Raw genomic sequence first — 14,099 nt, 5'->3', positions numbered from 1 at the left:
GAATATGGGCCATTTAACTATTACCACTGCAGGAAAAACAAGGCATACCGCTGAGTGTTGTGGTAGTGCTTCCCCTTAAAAGAAGGACAAATAGTTTTTATTGCTTTTTTTGGGGCGGGGAGGAGTATATTTTATATACAATGATAAAACTGCCCATCTCTTTACCAGTGTACAGGATAGGCAATGAACAACTCATTAATAAAAATTAATTTGATTTTTTGGTAACGAATTTATTTCTGGGTAATGAGAGTCACAGGAAGCTCTTACGGCTCTTATATTTGGCCTAAAGTGAAATATAATCCACATAAATTCAAGGATCCTTTCAAACATGACCCAATATAACAAACTTCATTGTTAGTTATAATTTGAAACAACTACTTAAATGTCTTCCCCAGTCTTTCCTTGAAGAGCATCTACGATGTAGGGAGTATGTTTCAAACCTAATGGAGGCAACTTATCCAATTCATTCCTACATTATTTTTCTGCATAATTCTCTTAAGCAATGTTTGAGAGTTTGAATAAGATGACAAGGATAACCAAGAGGGAAACCTAGGCTGTTTCTTCTTTTCTTGGGGAAGGTGTATATATCAGTTTTTCCAGTGAAGAGGCAGGGTAATTTGTACAAAGTTTACTACTATTAATACTCGAAGACAGCTAACCCATAAGATAAGTACTTCTCTCCATGTTTCTCAAACTTTGTCACAACACTGAAGAAGAGAACATTCAGAAACCATACTGCCACAGAATGAAGATGACAAGAGAACACTTTTCTTTTTTTTTTTTTTTTAAAGATTTTTAAAATTTATTCGACAGAGATAGAGACAGCCAGTGAGAGAGGGAACACAAGCAGGGGGAGTGGGAGAGGAAGAAGCAGGTTCACAGCGGAGGAGCCTGATGTGGGGCTCGATCCCACAACGCCGGGATCACGCCCTGAGCCGAAGGCAGACGCCCAACCGCTGTGCCACCCAGGCGCCCCTACAGAACACTTTTCTATGTGTAACAGATAGTGTACAGGAAGGTAGCTCAGCATGACCTTCGATCAGCTGCTTGGAAACACACTACTATGGTATACATAATCCCAAGGCAGCTGGGCACAGCTTAGCTAAACTGGGAGTTCAAGAACAGGAAAACGAGAGGCTTGCTTTCTCTACCATTTCTCCCCCCAACCCAACCCCATTTTTATTTCTTTCGACACAAGAGTAGGCTTACAAGTCTAATCTAGTCAATCACTTGACCCATCAGACTCATTGGAAACTAAGCTATAGCTTGGAGGACTGGAGAACACTGACTTTAAACACTTGCCATAGATTCTAAGGTCTTTTGTCCTGTTTCTTTGATCCCTTTCAAGATAACATTTGACATAATGAAACCCCATCCAGGAAGAGTTTATCTTCTAACATCTAAAACTAACAAACATTTTGTGGTTTAAGCCTAAAAGAAAATTAAATGCTGTTCCCTTTGGCAGACCCAAGGGATAGGATACTGAAATCTGTAGGTTGAGACAGTTCTGCACTTCCTAAGGAAATAAGAATCTCTGGTTAGGGTGTGAAGTAAAGCTCATTTAAAAGTTTATTTCAACAAAATTAAGTGCTTATCTTTTTGTTTTGTTTTGTTTTTTTTTTTGTTTGTTTTTGAAATTATATTTTCTCCCCTTTTGGCAGATTAAGATCCACTTGCCTGGAAAACAAAACCTTGCATTCTTACATTTCTCATTAGCATTATTTCTTTATCTTTGAGCTGTTTACCTATTCTTGAAACTGTGACATATGGGAATTTCACACCTAGTGAATATATTTTCATGTAGCTGTGGCATGAGACTATAATCATTAAAAGAATATACACAAGTTAGAGTAACTGCAACAGTTGGTGACATTTACCAATTAGAATTATAGTTCTTTATCCTTCCTTTAGTGTATGAAGGGTAATTATCTCTGATAAATTGCTGAAAAAGATGTAATTTTCCTTTTAAACAGTTTCTACTTACAGTACAAATGTGTTTGGATAGAAGGCATTATCACTGGTTCAGTGCTCCTTTGTGCAAAGACTGTGTTTTATGGCAGTAAAATTTACATACTTTGGAAGTCACTGCATCTAACTCCATTATTACATGTTATGCATTTAATTTCATCATTACATGGTCTCTTATTAGGAAATGAAGTTTTGTTAAAAAGTAAAAACTGAACACACGTGATTAAGTTTTTGGGGTTTTTTTGGTGTGTCGATGACTGGGATGCACGTGACTGCCTGGCAGAGACAACGAGTTGCTACACGTGCTGCTGCGGGGGTGGGGGGCGGTCCACTAGCCTTAGCAAAGCAGATGTCTAGTAAACTTCAGAAACTGTCGATTTGGATGAGTTTTTTATTAAGAATATTGTGTTCTAGAGAGCTATATTTAGAAATCTTTTCTATATTGGTAATTATAGTTTTCTTAACGAAGAGGAGAGAAGAACAATTAAAAATCATGTAGCAAGCACTCTATGGATTAAATGCCACTTAGAGTCAATTTTTTTTCCCCATTCCCTCAGGTCTGAGATCCTTGGTTCACCAAGCACTAACTCCTCCACCTTGTTTATTAGAATAGTAATCTCTAAATCAAAATAGGAATTCTCAAATTCTAATTTGATGCAAAAAAAGAACAAAATTCGGCTACCAAAGTTATAGTAAAAGGACACAAACATCTAAAAGCTTCCCCCATGAGCATCAAGAAATCAATAAATGTGGAAGGAAATGAAGTGTGGTCAGGGGAGTGCCCCTGACATTGGCCGCGGAAGTAACAGAATACACCAGTGCAGTGAGTGCATAAGTTTAAGTAAGGGTGCAGGTTCCAGCAGTTTTTTTTTTTTTTTCCAACCATTAATCACTAGCTAACCTAGTGAGATGAAAATGCTGTTGAGAAAGAGAGAAAAAAATTCCTTGTTAATTATATGCTGCAAACGCTCTTACTTCCTGCTGCTACACCTAATCCCACAGGTGCAAGTCTTCACTCTCCCTATTCATGGGTAGGTGCGTGCAATGCTGCAGTCATTTTCCACAGCAACGGATTTAGATGCAGAAGAAGCCGCTTAACCTTCCACGGGAGGTTAACAATACACTATGCAAACACTGTCATAGTGTCTATTTAACAAGGAGACAATTTTTTAAATATACTATTCCACTCTCAAAGATGAACTAGAAGCTACAGTATAATTGACTTAATTTGAAAGTGCACTTCTCATAACCTACAAAAGCTTGCCTTGAAGAAACAATCAAGAGTGGAACTGTGATATCCTGGTTTACGATAATCTGCAAATAGGAATCTTGTGAGATTTAAAACAACTGCAGGTCTCCTCAGTTTGAAATTGTAACAGGAGCAATTTCGATCTCAGCTCCAGCTTGCCAGATTCAGAAGTAGTGTGTAATTGATCATCGGGGAACGGAGGACATAATTCTACAAACATATAACTTATCCCAGGTATTTTTAACAATAGATATCTTTCTTTCAGCGTGTAATATATTCTTTATTACTTTGGCATTCATGCAGCAGTTTCTACAGTTTTCCATTTGAGTTAAAATGCTCTTAAAGTTAAGCTTTTCAAAAGCATTTGCAGTAGGTTAAATAAATGATACATTCTCAAAAACTTAAAAAAAAACAGGTTTGAGTATACCTACGATGATTATGTGGTAAAAAAAAAATATTTTACCAATTTTGTACAAAGTAGAATAATTGTATTGTATTCGCATAGAAAAGCAAAAGGAAATAAACAGAACTAAAGCCTTCAAACTAGATTTATACCATCTTAAATATTACAGAAGCCCAGGAAGAGGAATAATTCACAAAAGCCGGGCGGTGGGGTGGGGGGAGAATGTGAACCATGAAAATGTTACAAGGATATAAAGTTTTCAAAATTTCCTAATAATAGTTTATTGAACTTAAAACCAATGAAAAAAACCCTCATTGTTCTTAAAAAACAAACAAACCCTCCAAACTATTATTTCAAGCAGTGAAGTGGCCAGTCACCTTTCTCTTGGTTAATTCAGCTATATTCAAAATTCTGTTAACACTATTATATATTTTGACTCCAAACTGGAAAGCAGAAAATTCTGAATTTAAGACAACGGTGCCCACATCCACTTGAAAACATCTTTTAGACCTGGAACATGTATGTTTTAAGTATGCACGTTTCCTTTAGTCCTACATTTCTGAGAGAGAGAGTTCCATTACTCAAGCGTTCTTCCTCTGGCTACGGGTTTTCTGTCTGCCCCCTGTGAGTACAGTTAACAGGAAGCATGTTCCTACCATAATGCTATGAGAGTATGTCACATCAGAATCTTCTGTAACTAATACTCTTATACCTTATGTAGTCATATTGCTTTCACTCTTAAATTTACATGGATGCTTCACACTATTTCTTCTACATGGTGATATATTTTATTATTCACAGATCTAAGAATTTGCATGTACATGTACAAACACTTTGTTGTATCACTAGGGGAAAAAATCCTTCCAAAGATGAGGTTCTTTTGAGTACTAAAAGGGATACTGAATAATAGTTTAAAACATTAGCTTGAAATACTCAAGGAAAAGAGGCAGGTTGACTTTGAACTGAGATTTAGGGGCTCCATTTTAATCTTATTATGCCTTGAGCATTTGACACTGTGAGCTTCTAGTATTTCTCTTGCTACTTCTGATCTGTAATAAGGATCACTAACATCTCAGAGTTTGGAGGAATGGGTGCTGATACAGGACTACCAGGCAAGGAAAGTGCTCATGTGTGTAGCACATAATTCCTTTATACTCTTATTTTCACGAGTAATGATTATGATGATGATGACGATGAAGGTATTCAGTCTCGCAGTTTATAACAATGTTCACTAACCTCTCCCTCGTCTGGCTACAGTTATGATGTCAACCATAGAAACTACACTGAGGACTTGGAGACGTGAAATTAAAATGCAGTAGGTATTATTTCATTTAGCTTTTAAAATTCAGATCGACTGGGATTGATTTACTCAGTCCCAATTTGGAACATGTCAGATTTTGGCTTAAAGGAGACTTGAGGATGTTTGAATGTCAAAGTCTGGAGGCAGTCAGTCCATGGACTTCCCTCGTATGAGAAGAGCCAGCCAGCCAGAACAAAACGAACGAAATAAAAAACAAAGGAAGAAAGATGACAGAAGCAAAATGCGTGTCTAGGAAGGGCAGCAGGCAACCTCCTCTGCTCCTACAATGGCGAGACTTTAATCTGGTCCCGGGGTGCCTCTCTCCCTCCAGGTGACCGCGTCCCAGTGGGCAGGTGCTCCACTCCCTGGTTCTGCCTGGCTCTCATTCTGACCGAAAGCACTGAGTATTCACGTGGCCTTATCTAAGAAATAAACAATATCTGAAGCAAAGGAAGGAGGGAAAATACCATTGTCTCTGAACTGACCGATGATACTTTTATTTTTAATAAATTTTAAAATAAAAAAAATCTTTATTTAACGGTTCACCATCACCAATGGGCACTAACATTTTTTTAAAGTAATCACTACACCCAGTGTGGGGTCAAGCTCACGACTCCAAGATCAAGAGTCATATATATACCCTCACAACTTAGCCAGCCAGGTGTGCCGTGACTATATCTTTAAAAGTCACCACTGATATGGGGCACCTGGGTGGCACAGTTAAACCTCAACTCTTGGTTTTGGCTGGGGTCTGATCTTTGGTGGTGAGATCTAGCCCCCACGTGGAGTGCACTAAGTGCGGACTCTGCTTGGGTTTCTCCCTCATTTTCTCCCCCTCCCCCCTGGCACACACTCTCTCTCTCACTGGAATAAATAAATCTCTTTAAAAAATGTTTTTTAAAGATTTTATTTATTTATTTGAGAGAGAGAGAAAGAGAAAGAGAAAGAGTAAGAGAGAGAGAGAGAGAAGGTGTGTGTGGGGAGAGGGGCAGAAGGAGAGGGAGAAACAGACTCTCCCCTGGGCAGGAAGCCAGACGTGGGGCTTGATTCCAGGGCCGGGAGATCATGACCTGAGCTGAAGGCAGACACTTTAACGAACTGAGCCACCAGGATCCCCTAAATAAATAAATCTTGAAAAAAAAATTAAAAAATAAAAGTCACTACCGATATATGCAAGGTGCTTAATATTCGAAAAACATATGAAAAACAATCTGATTTTTTTTCACTCTGTGGAAGGCAAATGATTTTTCTTTTGAAGCAAGGAATGGGAAATGCAGAATGTAGGAGAACAGAAAGCATCATTCCAGGTAGAAGCAATAACAATCCCATTTATTTCAACAGTGCTTTACCTCTACCATGAACTTTTATGTTAATATGCCTGTTGAAACTCCTGGGAACCTAGTGAGGGAGACAGCATAGGAATTACCCATTATCCTCAGTGCACAGGTGGGAAAATGGCAGCCCATGAGTCACACAGCTAATAGGATGCAGAGGGTGGGATTTGAACTAAATCTTGGACTCCACGGCAAGTCTGTATGGTATAGAGCTGAATTCAAGCCACACTTTGGGGAGTTGGGAGATTAGACATCTTTGGCTGTGTCATAAAGAAGAGAGAGAATTTGAAAGAATTATTAATGAAGAGAAGAGAAAAAGAAACCCTCTCCATTTTGCAGGACAGACCAACCAGGCTCGGGCATCAGCACTATGAAGCAAATCAATGGAGAGTTTCTCCTGTGCTTCCTCCTTGTTCTTGGTCAGTCATCCTTATCATGTCCTCCCCTCTCTTTAGCTGTGTCACCTCACCGTCTAGCACAGAGGTCATATGTGCAATGTGTGTGCTAATGTTAAGACAATTTTCAGTAGGCACTGTACACATACCCCCCACCCCCCTACATGCCCCATAACTAACACAACTTATAATTTAGTCATCTATAGAATGGGTATGTTACAGAAACTGCAGGCGTCCTGCTGTGACATTTTATCATTCTGTGAATTCTTAATGTCTGTTCTGTTCCATGCAAGAGAGAGCAGAGCCCAAAAATGTCACCTAGTAGGTGATGAGATGATGAAGAACTAGAAAAAAATACTGTGGACAAAGGAGCAATACCTGTCATGATTAGACTGGGAGTTATAGGTTTTTTGGAGGAAGACACAGAGTATTAAGAGGAAATAGTGTCAACATAATTTATCACTCTTGCTGTTGACCTCAATCAATTGGCTGAGGTAGTAGTTGTCAGGTTCGTCCATGGTAAATCGATCACCTCCCTGCCCCCCACATCCCACCCTCCTTCTTATACTGTACTTTTCGTAGGACGTCACTCTGCACAGCCTTAAGCTGTGGGGAGCGATGTGGTCTCCTTGCGAGCAAAGTATCTACACTAATTATTGGCAAGTCTTCTGTAAGGGAGGTTTATCTTTCTTGCCATTTGTTTCCTCAATCAAACATTTACTTGTATAAGTGTGGACTAATGCATGTTTGCTTTATATTGTGGATTATATCCTTGCTCAAATGATCCTAGCTCAGGCCATTGCGAGCTCTTTCAGATGCCTCCTGTGTCTCTTTAATGTATCCCTTATCATTGTGTGTGTGTATGCGAGTGTGCGTGTGCGTGTGTTTTAAACACTTCCTTACTTTCTGCCGCTATAAGATGCTCCAGGGTCATCTTGTATATTTGCTGCCCCAGTCCCAGTATCTGCCATTTCTCCAGAGAGTCCTGATTCACTTTCCTGGAGATCAGACACTAAGGGCTGGGTACTAGGTGTGATGGTCGCTGCTGGGGTATGGTTACTTCTGGGCTCTCTCAGTGAACAAGCCAAGGAAATATATGCGTATATAAGTATTTCTACACGTAACCAGCTCTATGTTAAGCTCAAGACAAGTCCACGTTAACGTCCCCAACTGCAATGCATTACCACAGAGACCATCCTAGCCTCCTCGTCTCCAGCCTGTCACTCCAACAGTGAGAAACTTGGCTCTCACCAAACGCCGTCCCTGTACTTCATCATTCACTTCCAGGGGACAGGCCTAGTGGCTTCTGAATTGTTAGCCGGTGGGAACACACTTTATCAGCTAGTCCACCGTGCTTATGTACGGTTGCTTTCTCCTTTATTATTACAGACTCCACTCATTTTCATTGTCACTCAAATCAGCACTTTTTCCTCCATCTTTTTCAGGGAGGTTATTCCACACATTTGCAATATTTAAAAAATCAGAATCTCCTTTCTGTCCTGGGATCCCATGATGTCCTAATTGATCTTTTAAAAATTTGCCCATGTTCAGGTTCAATCTTTGCTGTCAAATCGGGCTTTGACAAATACATAGTATCATGTAACCATTACAGTGTCACACAGAATAGCTTCACTGCTCCTAGAAGTTTCCTGGGCTTCACCTAGATGCTTCACTGACCTTGAACTTACGGCGACCACTACTCTGTTTTATAATCTTTATAGTTTTGCCTGTACTGGTAGGTGATAGGTGTAGCCTGTTCTCAGACTGGCTTCTTTCCCTTGGCAATAGGCCTTTCGGATTCATCTATATCTTCGGGGGGCCTGTTAGCTAATTTCTTTTTCCTCTTTTTTTTCTGGATAGTATTCCAGTTGTCTCATTCATCTATCGAAGGGTATTTTAGTTGCTTCCAACTTTTGGTGATTATGAATCCGTTTGGTAGGAATATTTGTGTGCAGGTTTTGGTGGGGATGTACATTTTCCGGTCAGCTGGATAAGTACCTAGAATTGCAACTGGTGGGTTGCATGGTGAGACTGTTTAGCTTTGTAACAAACGGGCAGCCTTCCAAAGCAGCTGTACCGTATTACAGTTACACCAGCAATGAGTGCGAGTCCTTGTTGGTCCCTATCCTTGTCAACATCTTGCTATTGTCATTTTTTAAAAATTTCAGCCACACTAATGGGTGTGTAGGGGTACCTCATTGTTTTAACTTGCATCTCCCTAACAACAAATGACGTTGAGCATCTTTTCACATGTTTATTGGAGAGCTGTATGTCTTTGTTACAGTGTCAATTCTGATATTTTGCCATTTTTCAATTTGGGTTGTTTTCTTGTTATTTTTTTTTTTTTTTAAAGATTTTATTTATAAGATATTTATTTATAAGATAGAGACAGCCAGCGAGAGAGGGAACACAAGCAAGGGGAGTGGGAGAGGAAGAAGCAGGCTCACAGCGGAGGAGCCTGATGTGGGGCTCAATCCCAGGACTCCAGGATCACGCCTTGAGCCGAAGGCAGACACCCAACCGCTGTGCCACCCAGGCGCCCCTTATTGTTGAGTATTAAGAGTTCTCTGTTCATTTTTGATACAAGTTCTTTGCCAAATACGTGTCTCTGGCTTGTCTTTTCATTCTCTTGACAGTGCAGAGTAGTTAATTATTAAGTCCAATTTTCTCTCATGGATGTTTTTGGTGTTGTCCCTAAAACCTCATCACCAAACCTAAGACCACATATATTTTCTCTTATGTTTTCTTCTAGAAGTCTGCATTTTACTGGTAGGTTTTTGATCAGCTTGGAGTTAGTTTTTGTGAAAGATGAACCAGTGTTCTTTTTCCTCATGAGGTTCTCCTTAAAAGACTGCTTCAGAGAGGCGTATCTGCTGGGGTTTTAGCATGAAAACCAGTAACAGTCAACAGCGACTTATAGCCGTTGAAGTTGAGATTCACAGGCGTCAGTAATAGAGGTGTAATGTCCAGACCTAAGGGAGAAACTCCTCCCTGAGTAATCTGCCATGGCCAGACCATGTCTATGGTTTAGTGTGCTCTGCTGGGGCAGGGGGGCAACTTGACTTAATAATTAAATAAATTAAATTAAAAAATTTAATAATGGTAAGCTGAATCCACCTAGAGAGTGATGAGTGACTGGCATGATAAAGAGCTGGGGTACAGTGGTTGTAGCTGTTCTAATGTGTGTCTGTTTCTCTCTCTCTCTCATCCTTGACACTGAATGGCTTGTGGGCAGTCAATGTATATTTTCATCATGTAAGCCTGGGACCTAGCTCTTAGTGTTAAATAAATACTTAGTGAGTTCAGTGAAGAAATTGAAAATGTCTAATATAGAAAGTACGAATTCCTCAGACAATATATCCCTTTGAATAGCCACCACATCCTTTGGGAAGAGGAGGCATGATTAATTATCATCAAATATTTGAAGGGCCGTCATGCAGAAGAGGGATTAGAACCAAGGTAGAATTCACTGAGGTACAGAATTTCAACTCATTATAGGTAAGAGGAGGCTGCCGCCTTTTGGTAAGCCTGCAATTACTGAAAAAATTAAAAGAACCTGAACGAATCTTTGTCATGGATATCAGGAGGGGCAGTTTTTGCACTGGGAAGGAGAATGAATGACCACTTTCTCTATCTTTCAAGTCTGAAGCTTGATAAGGTCTAACAGATCTCGTACGGGGTCAAATTAAGAACTTCAAATGCCCTGGGGCGCCTGGGTAGAGCAGCTGGTTAAACATTCCACTCATGGTCTCAGCTCAGGTAATGATCTCAGTGGTCAGGAGACTGAGCCCTCAGTCCGGCTCCTCCACGCAGTGTGGAGTCTGCTTGAGATTCTCTCCCCCTCTCCTTCTGCCCCTCCCATGTGAGCTCTTTCTTTCTAAAAAAGAGATTAAAAAATCTTAGAAAAAGAACTTCAAAAGCCCTAAGAACAAATATTTATGGTGTCCCATTCTATTTGTATTTCAAAATAAAAACAAAGCTATATTATAAAATGTTAGGAATTCCGATGAATTTCATGCGTTCCTATGATGATGTGTCTCTTTCTTTTTAAGATAGGAAGTACAAACTCTCCTTAATTTTCCCTTTCTCTCTTTTGTGCTGTCATTTTGCAAGACACTACACCTGTGATTATTTCTGCTTATTGCCTGCCCAGTGCTGGTTTTCTGATTCGAGGTACAATACAAGGAGTATACCAAGACTTCTCTGGAATCATCTGTGAAATAAAAAAGCCTTGTTCCAAAGAAACCCTATGCAAAGGCAGGAAAGTCCATGGCCTTTTCATTTAAAATATCCATTTATACTCTTAACTACAGGGAGCAAGTGGATGGTTACCAGAGGCGAGGTGGGTGGGGGATGGGGGGGAGTAGGGGATGGGGATTAAAGAGTACATCTATCATGATGAAAAAGAAGATAAAGATATCCACTTATAATAATTATGGCAGCGATAAATCTGGGGACTATTTAGTCCATAGTATAATATGTGGTTCTGCATTTTAAAAATAAGAGCCATCTACAAGTGCTATACACAGCTTGCCTGTCCTGAAACCACTGACGTTCAAAATGACAATCGGGATGTGACGCTACCCAAGCACAGTCTTAAGTAAAGCTGAGATGACTTATGTTCCATTTAGTTTTAATTTGTAAGTTTTATTTTCATTGTGCTCAAATTCTTTGAAATGTGATACATATGCCAAGATATACGATTAAACAGAACATATTAGGCCTTGATCACATATGTGATAATAGGATGAAAAATAATTTGCGAAAAGTAATTTGTTAGGATTATCAATTTAAAAATGCTGTGCTAACTTGTTGATTTATCAGGTGAATTTTCTAATTGCAGCTCGTGGTATCTTAATCTTTGAACAGATTTACAGGTTACAAATTATTTCCCAAGAATTGTATGAAACATCAAATGCTAAAATAACTGAATATTGATTTACAACACTTTTGTATTTAAAAAACTCATCCTTTAACTGGTTTCTTTATTGTCACTTTAATTCCTGTAAGAAACCTGTTACAGCTTCCATATAAAGGGAAGAGACAGTGAGTATTTTTCTATAAATGGTATGAGGCATTCACTACCCAGTCCTAGAGTATTAGAATTACCCTCTGCAACTAAGCTGACATGTTCTCATAATGACTTGACCTCCGTAAGAGTTCCCAAGTTAAAATGGAAAAAGTACACTGAAATAATCATGTCAAGCCTTCTTCTGAGGGTTAGCACTTGCTTAAGGAAAATAAACTGCTCCCTGAGGGAATGGCACTCACTTTAAAGATCTGAAATAAACCTGTGGTAAACCATAATTATTTAAAAAAGAATTATACACACACACACACACACACACACACACACACACACACAGTTTTTAAAAGCAAATAAAAAATACTTACTGGAACATCAACATATTTTGCAGCTGCTTTCACCTTAAGTGGAAAAGAGACAATTATGAGAATTATTTTCTTAACTGTTAGATAAGTACTATGACAACAGTCAAAAGACAGCAGACGAGAACTCATTCAAATACTTACAGTGAATGACAGAATGGATGAAAAGAAAGTGCCTTCATCATATCTTGATAGCTTAGATAACACCCCTTCCAACACTGAAACAAACTGTAATTGTTTATAGTGAGTACTTAGAATATTACAAATTAGTAACAGGGCGAACAATTTCGGGACCAGCTTCTCCTGCAGCACAAAAATCCACAATGAATAAACTGACAGTCAAAGGGCTGACTTGTAATGTTTACTCTTTCACTTTGAAGATGAGCTCTAAGGTCCCTTTCCTATTGCTGGAAATGATACACAAAGTTTTTTTTAAAGATAAAAGAGTAACATGTAAACATGTAACAGCAGCCTGGTCACTGAACATGTGAGATAATTTAAACCGTTGATAAGTAACTTGAAATTCCTGAGACTATTCCTTAAAACAATTTTCAACTTCAGCAGAGATGTTTAGAAGTCATGATGGTCAAGTGTAATCAGATTCCTTCCTTTCATAGATCACTTGACCATTCCCCAACCTTTTCTATCTACAGAAAAGGTTGAATCAAAATGACCAGGTAATGGAAGGAATGTGTAGCATTCGAGGCTCCTGTGACCCTGCAACGAAGTCCGACATTAGTTAACAGGCATTTACCAAGTAGTTCTAATAAGGACATAAAGGATCAAATCTGCTTTCAGAAGCTTACGAAGCAGTTGGAGAGCTAAACCAGATAAATACTCTGCAGGGAGAGAGCACTAAATTGAGCTTAATATAAGCTCCTGATTCCACACTGACTACTATGTGGGCTCAGGCCAACCACTGCACCAGTCAGTTCTTCTGTCACTTAAATAGTGTGTGTGTGTGTGTGTGTGTGTGTGTGTGTACACATACGTACGCGCGTGCACTGTGGGTGGTATGGAATTAAAATTCGTCTCACAAGTGTTTTACATTTCTACAATTTTATATTTCTCGGAAGCTAAAGTGAAGACATGTATGCCATAATATGATTAAAAATGTAGGGAATTATATTTCATTGAGTGGAAACATTAAGACTTGGCACTAAGATAAGAAAAAGAAATTAGTAGGAATTTACTGCCGTGCATCTTTCCTCTTTAGAACTAAAATAATATGCACTATTGACAAATTATATACTCCCAAAGGGAAAATACTGACAAGGTTTTTTAAATACGAAAAGGGAAATTAACGAAGGCTGGTTTTTGTTCACATAGCAGCTTCTTCAACAAAGTGATAATAATTCTAGGGACACAGCTTATTGGTCTCTGGTGACCAGAGAACTCACTGAGAGTGCACAGGAGATAATCTTTTCTCTATGGCTGGTCAATTACTGCAAAATAGTTTATGCAAAAGAAACAAAAACTTCCCTATAGGTTTCTCCATCACATCATGTGCGACATGATGTAAGAACACGGAAACAAAATCAGGCAAACTGCTGACTAGAATTGTATTTTCAAAGAATGAAAATTATGTATGGCTCGTTAGTTATCCTAAGGGATACAAACAGCAAAAAACACAAAATTACAAATTGCTCGCAACTAAAAGTCAATTTAGCACTTTCTTCCTGCCCATTAGGATTTCTTACCAATCATAGCTGGCTAACTCAACTTGATGTGGTTTGCAAAGACCCAGAAGACCAATACTCCAGGGCTATGTCAGACCAGGGGAAGGGAATTCCAAACTTAATGGCCCTCTGTGGAAAATGCCTCATCTCTTCTAACTCAAATCTTGAGAGCCAGTGTGTGCTGGGTGATCTCATTTGCCACGAGGAAAGCGACAATTGCTATGGTTACCAGACTACCTGAGCCAGTGAAGGCTCTAGCACAGCACCCGGTTCTCGGTGCCCTCGAGTGAGTATATGTGTACACGGGTAAACGGTGCTGAGGGACAAGGCGAGGTAGAGGCAAGACGCCTGTGGACGGACTTAGAAGATCTTAGCTCAATTGC

The 14,099-nt window shown here is 39.3% G+C and overlaps 1 protein-coding gene across 3 annotated transcripts in view; it reads right to left on the bottom strand.

Annotated features, from left to right (window-relative positions):
- CADPS2 (calcium dependent secretion activator 2) overlaps nt 1-14,099 on the bottom strand; it is a 528,567-nt gene that overhangs the window by 26,823 nt on the left and 487,645 nt on the right. For all 3 annotated transcript variants that reach the window (XM_040644062.1, XM_040644063.1, XM_040644064.1), the window contains 2 exons: nt 12,182-12,265; nt 12,044-12,076 (listed from right to left, as the gene is read on the bottom strand). In XM_040644062.1, coding sequence (XP_040499996.1) covers nt 12,044-12,076; nt 12,182-12,265 — 117 coding nt within the window. The remainder of the gene's footprint in view (nt 1-12,043; nt 12,077-12,181; nt 12,266-14,099) is intronic.

Source organism: Ursus maritimus, unplaced genomic scaffold (assembly GCF_017311325.1).
Source record: "Ursus maritimus isolate PB19 unplaced genomic scaffold, ASM1731132v1 scaffold_3, whole genome shotgun sequence".
NCBI classification, from domain to species: domain Eukaryota; kingdom Metazoa; phylum Chordata; class Mammalia; order Carnivora; family Ursidae; genus Ursus; species Ursus maritimus.
This window is presented reverse-complemented; position numbering and strand designations above follow the sequence as displayed.